We start from the raw sequence: 14,640 nt of genomic DNA, 5'->3' as shown, positions 1-14,640 counted from the left end.
GGAGGGAAGTCAGTCATGCTCTCAAGAAACAGAATACGTAGTGCAGTAATGTTCTAGAGGTAGAATGTGTGCCTTCATTTTGTAAATGGAAGGCAAGCAGCACTTTGAGTGAACTTTCAATTTAAAAATTATATCCATGAAAAGAAACATTCGACTTTTCACAATAGGATTATTTATTAATGTTGATATGGAGGGAATCGTGTTTCAATCATTGAGCATAAACTGGTTGTTCCTCCATAATGCTATGATCATCATCCAGCCCCATCATTATCTCCAAGGAACAATTTTGAAAACATTAAATTTTAAACAGATACTGTTTGTATTTCCATAATTTTGTACCACCTCTGTTGAAATCATGGGACAAGTTTTGTACCTATATTTGCCAGTGGGTTAAATAACAATTTGGGTAACTATGCTCAGTGATTCTGAACCAGCTGGCTTAAAAATATTAACAAATAAAAACTGACTCATATTCAATGAAAAAATATCATTTTAATTGTATTTTGAAGATATTGCACTTATGATACATTACAGTAGAAGTATTCATTGAAGGTTTATTTGATTGAGATATAAATATATACCAGCGTGACATATTCTTAGAATACATGAACAAATCACAGGCTAGTTAACAAATACCCATATGGAATGTATAATATCAAAATGTAAGAGAGAAAATCATTGGTTATTATAAAATAACAACAAAACAACCAACAACAAAAGATGCAGAGTTCACTGTATGGCAGTTGTTCATTTTAATACAACATCTATGTTAACAGAAAACTAGTGTTTATTAAAATAAGTTTAATCTGACTTGATTGATATCACAACCTCATCATCATGCAGACTTCAACAAAACATATATCTAGAATTATAGCAATAATACAATTTCCTTACACCTTGTAGATTTTTCTCAGCTGTTTTTGAACCAAAACTTTTATTTCCAATGAAAGAATTACAATACACAGTTTAAAGAAACCTTTTTTGTGGTAGAATCATGATCAAGAACAACACAAAAAGACCTCCACATAAATGCACCTATTAGCTTATATATACGATTACTGCTGAGTATACTTGAATATACATGCATATCTTAAAGGTAAAAAATAAATAGAAAACCTATCTCTGCATATGAGTAAATATTGCAAATACACAAGTGATTTTCTTCATGAATTCAAGATCCTTTGCTGCTTATACATGTAGTACATTAGAGTTTTGTATATCACATTCAGCAGAAAGTTTTGGAATAAGCATAAACAATGTTACATTCATATACGTAGAGTACAATAGACGTTTGCTCCCTGAAACCAAGACTTTCATTCATCAACATGTTCCACCATTTCCGGAAATTCCTCTTCCTTAGTTTCCTCTCCATGGATACGCTTCTCCCAAAAAGAGGCTCGAGCGTTTATGCACCCAGACCGAATTCTCGTTTTACCTTTAGCTAGAGCACCTTGTGAGGAAGACACTTTAGATGAACTCTGGGAAGGTTCGTTATTTGACCTTGACCCAGAGCTACCTTGAACCTGTGTCCTTGACACAGATGTTGCTGCTGCTGCTCCTTGATTGGTTGATGGAGGGGGTGGAGCAGCTTTGGTTTTTGCACTAGCTATTGTCTTTGTAGAGGTGACACTACTTGAAGTTCTCAGATTGGGTGATTGCGGGAAAAAATCTCCTTTCTTCTCCGGAAAAATCTGGGTGGGCTCAGCATCGATATGTTTTGTCCCTGGGTGTTTTGAAGACAAAGTCACATTCAGTGTGCTCTTTCCTGGGGTGGGTTGTTCTGAGGACTGGACAGGTTTGGACATGGGGGACAAAACATTCCTGTATTTTTCAAGCTTTTCCTTGGGAACACTGCGCCCCGTTATACTGTGAACCTAAAAGCAACATTAAAATTTTCAACTGGTTCCAAAATGGGATTCAACTTTCGATTGTGAAACTGCTTTTTAACTAATTTAAACTACATGTATAAATATGAGTTCTTCAAATTTTAAAAAAAATTGTTCATTATGGAAATGAGTTTTCTTTTAATGAATTTATTAAAAAAAAAATGTTAATCAGATTTAGTATGGAAATGGATCAAGAACGAAAACAAAATTAAAATCTTATCAAAAAATATTTTCGATAAAATGTATCTATAAATTTTGACATGTCAAATTGTTATACCCGGTAAATAAAATATAGGTTAATTAAATAATTGGGTATAACTATTTTACAGCATGATGATTTTGACTTGTATCTGATTTTTTTAATAGTAAATATTTTTGGATACATTATTATTTGTAATATTTAAATATAGCTGATAGTAATTGAGTTGGCTGCAAAAAAAAAAAATAATTAACTCACTGATACCTACCTGAAAACCTTGAGAAAAAATAAAACATTATGGAAAACTCAAAAATTTCAATGTTAATTATCAAAGGTATTCTGCAATAAATTCTACTGGAAATAAAACTTGATAGATTCTGTGTTCAATGAAAAATCAAAGAAAGAAAAACTGAAAACTAAAAAAAAATCTCAAATCCTGCCATTTGTATTCTTTTAAGTCACTTTGTGGTGAAAAAAAATATCTACAACAAGCATGTTTTCATTTTTGGAAAAAAATAAAATCTTACAAAGATTAATTTTAAAATATTCATCATCTACATACTGCTTAATTACGGTACACTCCTATAATCTTGAGATTATTAAACTTTTAAATGCAAAGAAAATTTTCAATAAAAATGTAGAAATAGGTGTACAAGAAAATTATGAAGAGTGCAATTATTCCTCTAAAGTCTTCCAAAATTCCAGAAATTATAAGAGTTAAAGTTTGATGAACAGGAAAAGAAAAAGAAAGAGTGATACTGAATCTATCAAGTTCTAAATCCTTAATATTTTCATGCTACATTTATTTTTGTACTTTTTCAAACATCAGCAAGCTTTACTTTTAGCCCACTGATTTCCATGTTTTCTGCCGTCAAGAATTCTTGTTGACTCAATAACAGTATCATCTACCAGACACCTTCTAAATCTTTTTTCCTTTCTGCTATTCCGTTCAAAAATCAAAAGCATCTACAGTGCAATCAGCTCCAATTCAGTTTTTTCCTTGGCAAATACTCCATTTATATACTTTTTTCTCTTTTACAAATTTGCCATATTTTTACTTGTTACATTATGCCATTTTGCTTTATACTCCAAATATGCCACATACATGTATTACTAAATAAATGAATACTGAACTTAAATTTTTCATATACATCTACTGATAAAGTTAGATTTTTGTACTCTCATGGCAAATTTGTTAAGAAAAAAGTATGCATGGATCCTTTCAAAAATTCACAGCCCAGCTCTACAAGAATACCGTGGCATTCATTGCCACAATTCTGCCCATCACTTTTTTTTTTTTTTACTTTTTCTACTGTCACAGCAATATTTCTCAATGTAGCATGAAATTGTAACAAAAACAAATTAAAACAGAGTACAACTCTACTAGCTTCAATACAGAGAGATTAGCATTATAATCAAATAGAAGCACACATCTATGGTGAAGTGTAGTGGCTACTCACCCCTGACTCTAGAACATTTTCAAACTGCAAATTATTGTTTCAAAAGTTAGGCATGCATGCAAGTGGACTTTAGTTGTACAAGGGGGAATAACTCATTGAATGCAAAGAAATCTGAAGCCATCTTCTTTTACCCCCAAAATCAATAAATGGGGAAAAAAGCTGTGTGTACATTTACGAATTTTCTCCTGATAATTGATAAAAGCAATATTTTGAATGAGATCTATGGAAATATCAACAGCATTTATTTATAATATATCAACAAGAGTAAAATACATTATTATACATAACAAGCATGGATTGATCCAATATCTTATCTGATATTACAGTACTTTATAAGTCTCCATAGCTAGTATATAAAGTCTTTTGAAAAATAGTCATTAAAATACTTCATCAGGATATGCACATTATGGTACATCTTTTTACATATGAGCACCATTGTTATATGACTAGTTGTTCACATTATGACAATATGTTAATAGAGAGGAGAAAATGTTCATATGAGATTTGGAGATTCACATGAGCCTTTCAAAAACATGAACAATAACTGTGTTACTCAAGTAAATATTTGTTACAGCAAGTAAAGGAAACCAGGGTTTGTTTCAGAAAAAGTATACATTTGAAAGCAATATGAAATAACCATTTATATTGGTTATCTTAAGAGTTTAAATTAGTAAATATTTCTGGGTTTTTTAAAAATTACAATGGACTAAACAAGATTAGTTAGTACTTTAAAAAAGAATAAGTATATATATATATAATGATTATTGAAGAAAAGGAAAGAAAATGGGAAAAGAAAACCAGGAAAATTAAATCATAATGATCTCCTTCCTATTCCAGCTGTGGAAATATAATGATCTTCTCCCTATTCCAGTTGTGGAACTAGGATGACCAAAACCAAAGAAATTTCCTTCTTTTTTTTTTAGGAAACTTCATTGGTTAAAAAATATTTGGTTTTTTTTTTAATATCAGAAATTTTTTATTATTTTTCAGCACCCAAGATGGATAGAGATATTTTTATAATACAGCCTGACTTTTTTTTTTAAGTGAACATCACAGAGTGCACATGCAATTGTGTGATGTTCATGCAAAATTTGTGAACACATTATTTGTTTTGTTTGTGAACACGTTCATTTTAAGTGAAAAACAAACCTTGGTGATCAATATCAAATACAGGCATATTCAATACACACACACACACACTCTCACAATTACTCAATAGTACTCAATGTCAAATGTGAATACACATAAATATACATGTAAGATGTGAGTACACAAGTTTGTTAGCAATAAAGTGACCATTAGTCATCAAGCAACCGCCACCATTTTTGAAAATTTTTCTTTTTTTTATCACTAGCTAAAGCTTGGCAGCATGCTAATAGTTAATTTCTGCTAACCCGCTTCACTGATGCAGAGTCATCTCCCTTTCCTGCGTTGAACAGTGCTTTGAGACGATTCACCGACGGCAATTCTGCTGCTCCCATATCCTCGTTGAACTCGGTTCGGCTCTCGGGAATGTCCATTTCGCTGGATTCTCCAAACATCTGAGTCTGTTGTGGTTTTTCCCGTATGGAGGAAAACCCAGAATCAATGGAGAGGCTGGGAGAGAGACTACTGACACTGTCTTCTGCTGCGTGACCAGTGGAGATTGAGGGACAGTTGTTCAAATCCAACTGTCGCTCCACATTTACAACCTGCAAAATTGTTATGATCATAATAAATAATCAAAATTTTGCTTCTGTAGCTGCATGACCCAAAATAGTATGAAAAAATGACTTTATTTGTTCTATCACTTAAATATATTGACTTTTTTTTTAATGAAATACCAGGCTTAGACTTTATATATGTAACTCAGATCTTAAAAATGTACAAGTGTAGTTTTTTGTCAATATAAATGGGAAACCTAAAATGGTTATTTTTTTTTTTAGAAAGTCAGACAAGAACTAACATATATATGTTTTTCAGAGAATTAAAATGACAACATGGAAAAAAAATATCTGAAAAAAAAAATAAAGGAAGATTTCATTGGAAAAAGGAAAAAAATAAAGGGGAGATTTTACATGAAAAAGAAAACCTGAAATCAAATGAAATAGATTTTACACATAAAAGTTCTACATGTACTGGTATTCAAAAGGTTTCCACAGTCACAATACTCCATTCTTAGATAATTCTAATTCTGCAATACAACAATGTACAAAATATTTAACTGTAAAAGAGACTTTACATTCAAAATGCAGCAAGACTATTTCACTTCACAAGAAAGATTCTTAAGTATACATCTTTAAAAGATCAAAGCACAGAATGCTCTAGAGAAAGGAGGACACAAAATCGAAAGAGATGCAGCCATTCTGTGACAACATGCATTTCTTACACGCTGTTCGGAGAGGTTAGTGTGGGCCACTACGAGGGCCACCTCTTCCTCCAAGTCTCGGAGCTTTCTCTTGTGGGACAGGGGCGTGTGATTTAAGCAATATTCGAGGTTATGAATTTTTTCCTCCAAATGACAGATGTGACCATACGTTATGTAAATCTGTGGCATAAAAAGGTGCAACAAATATGCTTCATTTTTTTCTCTTCATATTTCCTAAGCTATATATATATATTTTAATAAATCTAGCCTCTGTAAAGTTCATTGTTAATTATTTTTTATAGGAAATATCTTTAAAAACATTTGAAATTTCACTATTAACAGTACAGATCAATTCAAAACAATTCTTTTTGTTACATACATGATGCTTCATAACAAAGGAAAATGAACCATACAGAGTGCACTTGCACTAGCAGTGAGTCTCTTCAACCCCCCATCCCCACCAAAAAAAAATTAGAAACCCATGAAATATTTTCTCATACTAACCTCCTCTTCCGTCTCATGGAGGCCCTCTGGGTGCATGACGCTGCCCCCTCGGGAGGAATACTGTGGTAGCTTGACCTCCCAGTGCCTGGGCGACGTTTTCTTCTCTGTCTGTACATAGAAGTCTCTACCATACATTTCCCCAGAAACCTCCTTTGGACCAAAATTGACGACAGTCGGCTCCTCATCCTCACTGAGCAAATCACTCCTCACTTTCACAATTTCCTGAGGTGTCTTTGAGGCAGGTGATTCTTCTATCACAGTTTCGGAGGTCACATGATCAGTGTCCTTCGCATTTGGGACTTCGGAGAGATCTAAGCTGGGTACTTTGGCGACCGGCTCCGACACCACATTGTCCAAGAGTTTCTGTGTGGAATTCTGGCTTAGATTGTTATTGTCCTGGTCTTGCCTAGATTTTGGAGACAGAGTGCTGTCCCTTACAGAGACTGAGGCAAATGCATCTTCCTCCGGTTGGGAGTTGATGAGATTTTCAGTGGATTTCAACAGTTTTAAAGCAGATGAGGTGGTGTTTCGTATGTTGGATGCTGCATCCTTCTGCAAAGTTCAAAGTATTATTGTTAGTAAATTAAATATCTCATGTCTTTATACAACTTAAGCCAGGGGAATTTTTTAATTTTAGTTTTGTAATGAAAATTTTTAATTAACATTTAACACTTCACACATAATGTTAATTTTAATCACATTACATTGTGACAAAATGTTTTCAAAAATCGATGAAAAATTATTCAATATAAAGACTATTCAGTTAATGATATCTATGCTTTATATTTCATCCTATCCAATTATTTAGTGTTGTCAATTTTAAGTTTTATGAAAGTGGATTTGTGTGTGAACATGCTTGTGTGAAAGATATACGTACATGTAGTTATTCAGTCCCTCCTTTAGACATAATTTCATAACCCACCCTATTACATCATCCATTCATTCATAATCACATTATTACATGATATACCCCTATTACATTATCCACACCTGATTACATTATCCACACCCGATTACATTATCCACGCCTGATTACATTATTACAACCATCCATACTCAGTGACATCCCTTACCATGCTGTTATAATTTTCCACACCCTTACGCAGATCATGTTTAAGCAGAGTGTCCTCATCCGCAAACTCTGAGGGCGGAGGAGGGCGAGGCGTTGAGGAACCCGACACCTCCATCTCTGCCTCAAATGAGGAGAGCATGGCATCAAACTGATCCAGTGAGGAGTGCATGTCTGACATCTGTTAGTGCAAATGTACCCAAAGCATTAGTCAGCCAAAAACCCAAGGGAGAGAGATAGAGAGAAAGGTAGACACATTAAAACCATGCATAAAGAGTGAGGTGTTTCATGTGAATGATTCAGGCCCAGCTGTGGAGGTCAAGTGTCACTTAACTCCTCAGGACAATTTAAGTTATAGGGATTATCTATCATCATCATAACCTTTATCTTTTTTTATAACTTTCACCAATTCTTAAAAGTAAATCCTGGTCAAAAAGTACAATTTTTCTCTATTAGTATAATTACTGTGTTTTCATTATTTTTTTCAAAAAATTTATTCTAAAATCATTTGAAGAATGTTAATAGGTGGATATGAAAACTGAGCAACAGCGACACTTGCTCCAGGCTGGGTGGCCGAATTTCAACCATCATTAAAAGAGCATGCTTGCGATATTAAACACTGCCAAGTTATTAATCTCTCATTCCGGCACGCTAAATTATGTTTTCTTTCATTGCTAGAGAAAATATAATTAATATGACATCTAAAAACTGTATGATAAAAACTTCATATATATCTTTTGTTATTTTCTTTCTTTGTTGTTGTCTTTTTTAATCTCAGATGGTCTTCATTATGTCAACCAACACATATCATTTGGCAAAGTTTTACGAGCGTATATCATGGGGAAAAAAGTTACAAATGTCAGCTTTTACTTGCCAAAATTCATTTTTTTACAGACGCACACACATGCATTTCATGATAGATGAATACACTAGCTCACTCACCAATAAGTCGTATACATGCATATATGACCACTTACCACTGTAGATTTCTTAAATATTATATAGTTTATAATTAATTATATAATCATTGAAAAATTTAGCTCTGTTCTGTGTTATTGTTTATCCATGAATAAAAAATTTCACAAAAATTGAAATAAATTAAATGAAATCTACAGTACTTCCCATTTCTCCCCAAACCATTAGCTTATACTGTTCATGCAGATAGTGAATACAGGTAAACAAAGTATCGACTCCACACACGGACCTTATTAGCAGACTCCATCATCCTCTCAGTCTCCTCCGTGACCTGCCCGTGGGTCATCAACAGCTTCCTCCCCATGTTGGCCAGTTGTTGGTCATCCTTGTTTTTACTCAGGGATGCACTGGTATTTGGTGAGGAATCTGAAATACATCAGATAGCAAAATTATCAACCATCTTTTGGAAATTTGTTTCATTTATTCTGTGCTGCTAAATCAAACTAACTTTAACGGCAAATAAAAAAATCAATATAAGCAAAATCTGAAATATTTCCCCATCCCCTACCCCCTCCAAAAAAGATTTGTTTGAAATATTCACCAACTTCTCAAGAAAAATTAATTCTAATGACCATTTTTTGATTTACTAGAAAATTATATCTGTCAACTCGTCATCGATGACACTTTAGTTTCCCTGACACGTACCTAGTTCTTTGGATTGGACTATCAGCTGGGCTGTTGATTTTGCCTCCCCTGCAACATTCTTGGCAACAACCCAATACTCCGCATCATCCTCAGGAGTTGCATATTCCACATTCAATAGGTAATCTCTGTTTCCAAACTTTTCTGTAAAAAATAGAACCAATGAAAATCTATCAAATATCCAAATTTCCCAAGAAAAATTTATAATTTTTAACCTGAGATCAAATGTCATATGATCATATGATGAATTGAATATGATGTGGTTCTTACCTATCTTATAATTAGTGCCATTTTTCAGCAGATGTCCATCTTTGTACCAGACAACTCTGGGAAGTGGATACCCTTTGACCTTTGCCCTAAATTTGACATGTTGACCCTCTTTGACCTCTTGATCTTCAATTTCTTTCAAAAACTCTGGTTTCTTCATTTCTTGGTTGTTACCTGCAAGGCAATTTACCAGTAATGAAAGTGTAATTCCATCAAATATACTGTAGAAATGATAGAATTTTCGGGTCAGTTTCCAAGGATTTTGTAGGTCTGCCTCATCCAAAATCAACACCCTTATATTTCCTCCTTATGTTCACAATCAACCCACACATTACATCCCCATCAATCTTGGAAAAATTGACTTTAAAAAACAAATAATTGTTGCCCATGAATTTAAATGAAAATTCTTTAAGTAATTTGAAGTTCATATTCAGATGCATCTAACTGAACCAGAGACGATACATTTTTAAAGGCATAGAAGACTTACTTCTGACTTTGAGAATGAAGGATTGTGAACAGTGTCCCTTCTCATTGAGGACCATACACATCAGCTGTCCCGCCATGCTCTTGGCCGTGTTGAAGACAGTAGCACCATGCTTGTTGTGATCGCCAGTAAACTCATAATCTTCCGAGTCCTCCAACTGCTGCAACTCGCCGTCTTCTACTCTGTACCAAATCACCTCTGCAAGCACAAAATAGAAACTGTTAACTGCATAACAATGTCCGATATTCTTTTGTTCAATACACTAGTGTTCAATACCTTGGCAAGGGTTATTTCCCTAGTTTTCTTTAAAATCATGTAATTTTAAGAGAGAGTTACTTCCCTTTGTTTTGGACAACACTCTCTTACAGGACTGCGTTTTTAAGGTGCGACATACTTTATTGACTGAATTGATTTTCAGGGAAATCTATTCTATCCAAAGAATACAATCTGTTACCTGATGAATGTGTCTGTCATTAACTGATATCGAGCTATAAACCTGAGTTTTGTCTGTTTCCTCAAAACATGTTACAATGTGTATTTATCTAAACCTTCTTTCTTAATGGTAAATTTTTTAAAGCTACTAACACATTTTGAATACTGTGGAATCATAAATCAATTTTGGTAGATTTTGGGGATATTACTCATCCATTAATTTACATCCTCAATGAATTATGAAACACAGTATCGGCATTAATCATAAAAGTAAATCTACAAATCTACACCCTACAAAATTCGAGCAAGTTCCTGTATCTGTAATTTTTTCCATCTTCCTCATGAGACATTTTACCTATGGGTTCAGTTCCACTGACTCTGCAGCTAAACTTGGCTGGTTCTCCTTCCTTTACGGTCATGCTCTCTGGTGGAATATCGAACTTCGGATCATCTCCCTCTGCAGGAATCAGTTCCTCAATGTAGGTGGGCTCTGCTTTACTGACGCTGGACCGGAGGGAGACTGAGGTGTCCAAGGATGTGTCTGAATCCACCGTCTGCACGCTGGTGGAGGAGTGGGGGCGGAGACAGGGGGAGGAGGAGGTCATCCGGGTCGTAATCCTGGCAATCTCATCCACGGATTTGGCAAAGAACGAGACCTCATCGTCCATAAGGTCCTCGTGACCTTCGGAAAGGTCATCAGACATTTGGTCCACATCCCTGCAAAAATCAGATCAAAATGAAAGTGGAATGGAGAAATGATTTAGTTTTACATTAGAAAATTTCATCAGATATTCAGAATACAATATATTTTTCAAATTATCATAAAAGGTTAATTTTCCTACCTTTCTGAAAATGCAGAAATGATTTTAAACAGTAAGAACCACAGCATTTTCTGTTTGATATGCAAAACTTGCTGGCTTACTTTACAGACTAAAATCTACATAGAGATGACATAATCTCTAAGAGACACTTTACAACCTTGTACATTCCTGTGGATCTGTGCAATATTGTTCAGTGTATAAAGACGCAAGGTGAAATATGGTAAATCAAGTGTTGAAAATGCACACAAAACAGAATAAAATTACCCAGGTTTTCACAATTGGAGACATCTATAAGATTTAAAGGGATTTTTCTACGCACCATGTTAATGTGTATGCATGTACCAGCAGGTGTATTATTATGAAACATTATTATGAATCATTATTCTCCACCCCCACCAAAACCTATGTGCATGAGGGTAACACATCAAAATATCAAAATGAAGGTCACTACATGGTTTGACAGTGTAAGGAAAAATTGAGTGCACTCAAAATTTGAGTTCACTTTGTGCACTTGCCTGAGTTCTCCCTTTTCCGTGTAAGCACTAAAAAGTGCAGCATAAAAAATAGGTGAAAAAGCAATTAAATTATCATCATTTATTATAAACAAAGAAGCATGTTAAACCAAAATCCCTCATATGTTAACAATATGATCTGAACTTTTCTTTCATTCTCTTTTTATACTTTAAAAAGCAAATTAAATAGAAAAATCTGTTCATTACACCACTGCATTTGTTACTGTACAGTAAATAAATTTCCCTATTTTAAATCATTTCATATACATTTATGCCCTGCTGATGACAAAATTGAAAACATAGGTATCTGAAGTGAAGAATCATGCCATAAACACATAAATCGTGCCCGCCCAAACCAATATAAATCTGCCCACACACCAATAATTCTCCCAACATTTACAAATATTTTTATCCATTTAAAGTTACCAGTCGGGTAATAAAACAGAGTGATCACCCCTACCTGTTTCCCACTCTTGCTGTGATGTCATCATCAGGCTGTGGCACGGTGACGTACACTTCGTCTAGAGTCCTGCCGGCCAGACCACCACCCCCCAGGCTGGAGTTAAACGACAGGCCAGATCTGTTAAAGATCCAGTTGTCACGCCAACTCTTGTCTAAAGAACAAGAAAGGAAACAGATTTTATACAAGAACAACCATGATCTTCATTTGCAAAGGTTCAATGATACAATGTCAATTTGTTGGTAATACATATATAATCAAACATTTCTCCCCCTTAGTATCAATATTACCTGATTACAATGAACTTAGAAATAGAGGAATATATACAATTTGACATATAATGCTATATAATGTGAAACAATAGAGAGAGAATGGATCAACCCCCTTAATTATCTTAGTAATCAACTAATAGCACAATTATGATACTGACCATCAGAATTCCTGGGGTGAAGAGATGCTCCTTCTTCATTCTCCTCATCCTCCTCTTGATAATTCTCCTCATCCTCCTCAAGAATCGGAGCAAGATTCATGGATAACAGATCTGGGTCTACCTCGTTTTGAAAGAACTCGTTATCCTCATAATCCTCGGAGAAGTCCGGAAATGAATACTTGTCTGTGTCGTGCAACCGATCGTACGTGGATAACCGAGACTCAAATTCACTCTTTGACTCGTCCCTATTCACTATCACAGGTTCTATAGGCTCCTCGTCAAATTCAATCTGTTCCTGAATATCATGACACTGTACATTCCGTCGAGGAGAGTTAATATCTTTGGCGATGCGTTTGAGCTCCTCTAAGTCTTTTTGTCTGTTGTGAGTTTGTTGAACACTTTCTGTGGTTATTATATCTTCCTCCTTTAACTCTGGTTCTTCTTCCCTAAACTCCCCTGAAAGTCTTTGATCCACACCCTGACCATCAACTAGATCCTCCTCTGCTTCTGCTGAATTTTCACCCTCCAACTCATGCACACTGATCACTTCATAACTACTGTCTATAGCGTCTCTATCTTGCCTTGATCCCTTCCTAGAATCTGAATCTGCCGAGTGAAGTCTGAGTTCAGAGTCACTAGAATACTCATTCACGTCCAAATCGTCAACACTGAATCCGCCCGACGGCGAGCGGTGCTCGATTTTAGTCACAACACTGTTCTCGTCATCTGATGAGGCACATCTACTCGCGAGATCTGGATGAGATTTATTGTCCGAGCCATGAGATCTACTGTCGGACACTTGGTTTGTTAAAGCGTTTCCATCAATGAAGTCTAAGGGAATGTCTATATTTCTATCCCTACTGAAGTTTTCTAACACCTATAAATACAGGAAAAGAAATTACATTAGTAACAAAATATTCCTTTCTTTTCATTTCAATTCATACATTTTCTTTTATTTACTATTTGAGATTACCAAAATAAATCATTTTTACAACTGTTTACGACAAATAAAATTTGTTTTGATAATTTCTGATGACATCTTTACAAGCATAACATGCAATGTCATATTTCTTCAAAGACAAAATTATCAAAACAGGAAATGCAAAAGTCGATCTTACTGTTAAGACAACGAAATAGACATGCACAACAATGCACACAATTAATATTTCCGATGCATCCAACATGATGGTAACAGGCTAATCTATCATTCCAGATCGTAACTTTTTAAGCGAAATTTGACCACATTTTTCAATGTATCACCGAACAACAGAGGCTCTCACAAACTTTAGCTAAAACTTCAACAAGGAAGGTAACTTTAAAATCCATCCATGTAAAAAACAAAAAAATGAGGAATAAGAATCTTTTCTTAATTTGACCACTTTTCCTGTTTTTGCACAATCAATGCTCCAAAATCTCACAAAAAAAGCACAAATGCATAAAAGCACAAGAATAAGCCAAAGCCAATCGAAAAATTGGTGAAATTTTATCCGAAAGAAATAATATTGATGCGAAAAAACAATGTCCTTTTGTTCGTGTCCTTTGGCATTATGACACCTATCTATCTACATGAGTGAGTGGTCCCCACAATTTATCGCACTGGCAGAGGGGTATCTTATGATTTAGGACACTCTTGAAATATGTTTTCTAAGTAAATATCCATCTTCAGATTATGGTCCAATTAAGTGACAAAATACAAAGACAGTGGTGGACAGACAAGTTTACTTACTTCAACTCCATAAAATATCTAGGTCAAACAGGCAAATGATGTGGGTTTTTCATTGCTCTAAACTTGCAAATGGCTGCAATATTTCATTTAACTGCCATTTTACTATTGCTTATGTCGCAAGATTTTGAAACCATCAAGAGTGAAGACTGTAAAAGGTCCATGGGTCAATTATTTCCTTCTTGTTCAAACAAATGTCATTTGAAACAAACTTCATTTTCATTCTGTAGCAAGGTATTGCTGTACACATTAAATACGGGTGGTTGGGTGGAGCAAAGATAAAAAAGAAGCATCCCATGAACATTGAGTACATGTAGGTACTAATTATAATATCAGTGAAACAATGAAACTACATTGCAAAGTTTTAAGCTCCAAAAAATTCTATAATTTGAATGGCAAAGTATAATGCACTAAAATCTATTTCAATAA

The 14,640-nt window shown here is 34.5% G+C and overlaps 1 protein-coding gene across 10 annotated transcripts in view; it reads right to left on the bottom strand.

Moving 5' to 3' along the window:
• Positions 1-472: 472 nt before the first annotated feature.
• The window catches only part of LOC105319247 (uro-adherence factor A), a 59,732-nt gene continuing 45,564 nt past the window's right edge, over positions 473-14,640 (bottom strand). For 6 of the 10 annotated variants that reach the window (XM_020063708.3, XM_011416696.4, XM_020063710.3 and 3 more), the window contains 14 exons: positions 12,489-13,365; positions 12,059-12,212; positions 11,602-11,628; positions 10,621-10,982; positions 9,837-10,031; positions 9,353-9,523; positions 9,086-9,226; positions 8,670-8,806; positions 7,470-7,646; positions 6,397-6,948; positions 5,914-6,072; positions 4,940-5,236; positions 3,546-3,569; positions 473-1,874 (listed from right to left, as the gene is read on the bottom strand). In XM_020063708.3, coding sequence (XP_019919267.3) covers positions 1,314-1,874; positions 3,546-3,569; positions 4,940-5,236; positions 5,914-6,072; positions 6,397-6,948; positions 7,470-7,646; positions 8,670-8,806; positions 9,086-9,226; positions 9,353-9,523; positions 9,837-10,031; positions 10,621-10,982; positions 11,602-11,628; positions 12,059-12,212; positions 12,489-13,365 — 3,834 coding nt within the window. In that variant the 3' untranslated portion in view covers positions 473-1,313. The remainder of the gene's footprint in view (positions 1,875-3,545; positions 3,570-4,939; positions 5,237-5,913; positions 6,073-6,396; positions 6,949-7,469; positions 7,647-8,669; positions 8,807-9,085; positions 9,227-9,352; positions 9,524-9,836; positions 10,032-10,620; positions 10,983-11,601; positions 11,629-12,058; positions 12,213-12,488; positions 13,366-14,640) is intronic. The other 4 variants (XM_020063711.3, XM_020063714.3, XM_020063715.3 and 1 more) reach the window with 4 other exon arrangements.

The sequence above is a fragment of the Magallana gigas genome, chromosome 2 (genome assembly GCF_963853765.1).
Source record: "Magallana gigas chromosome 2, xbMagGiga1.1, whole genome shotgun sequence".
Taxonomy (NCBI): domain Eukaryota; kingdom Metazoa; phylum Mollusca; class Bivalvia; order Ostreida; family Ostreidae; genus Magallana; species Magallana gigas.
The sequence above is the reverse complement of the archived record's forward strand: the minus strand, read 5'-3'. Positions and strand labels throughout refer to the sequence as shown.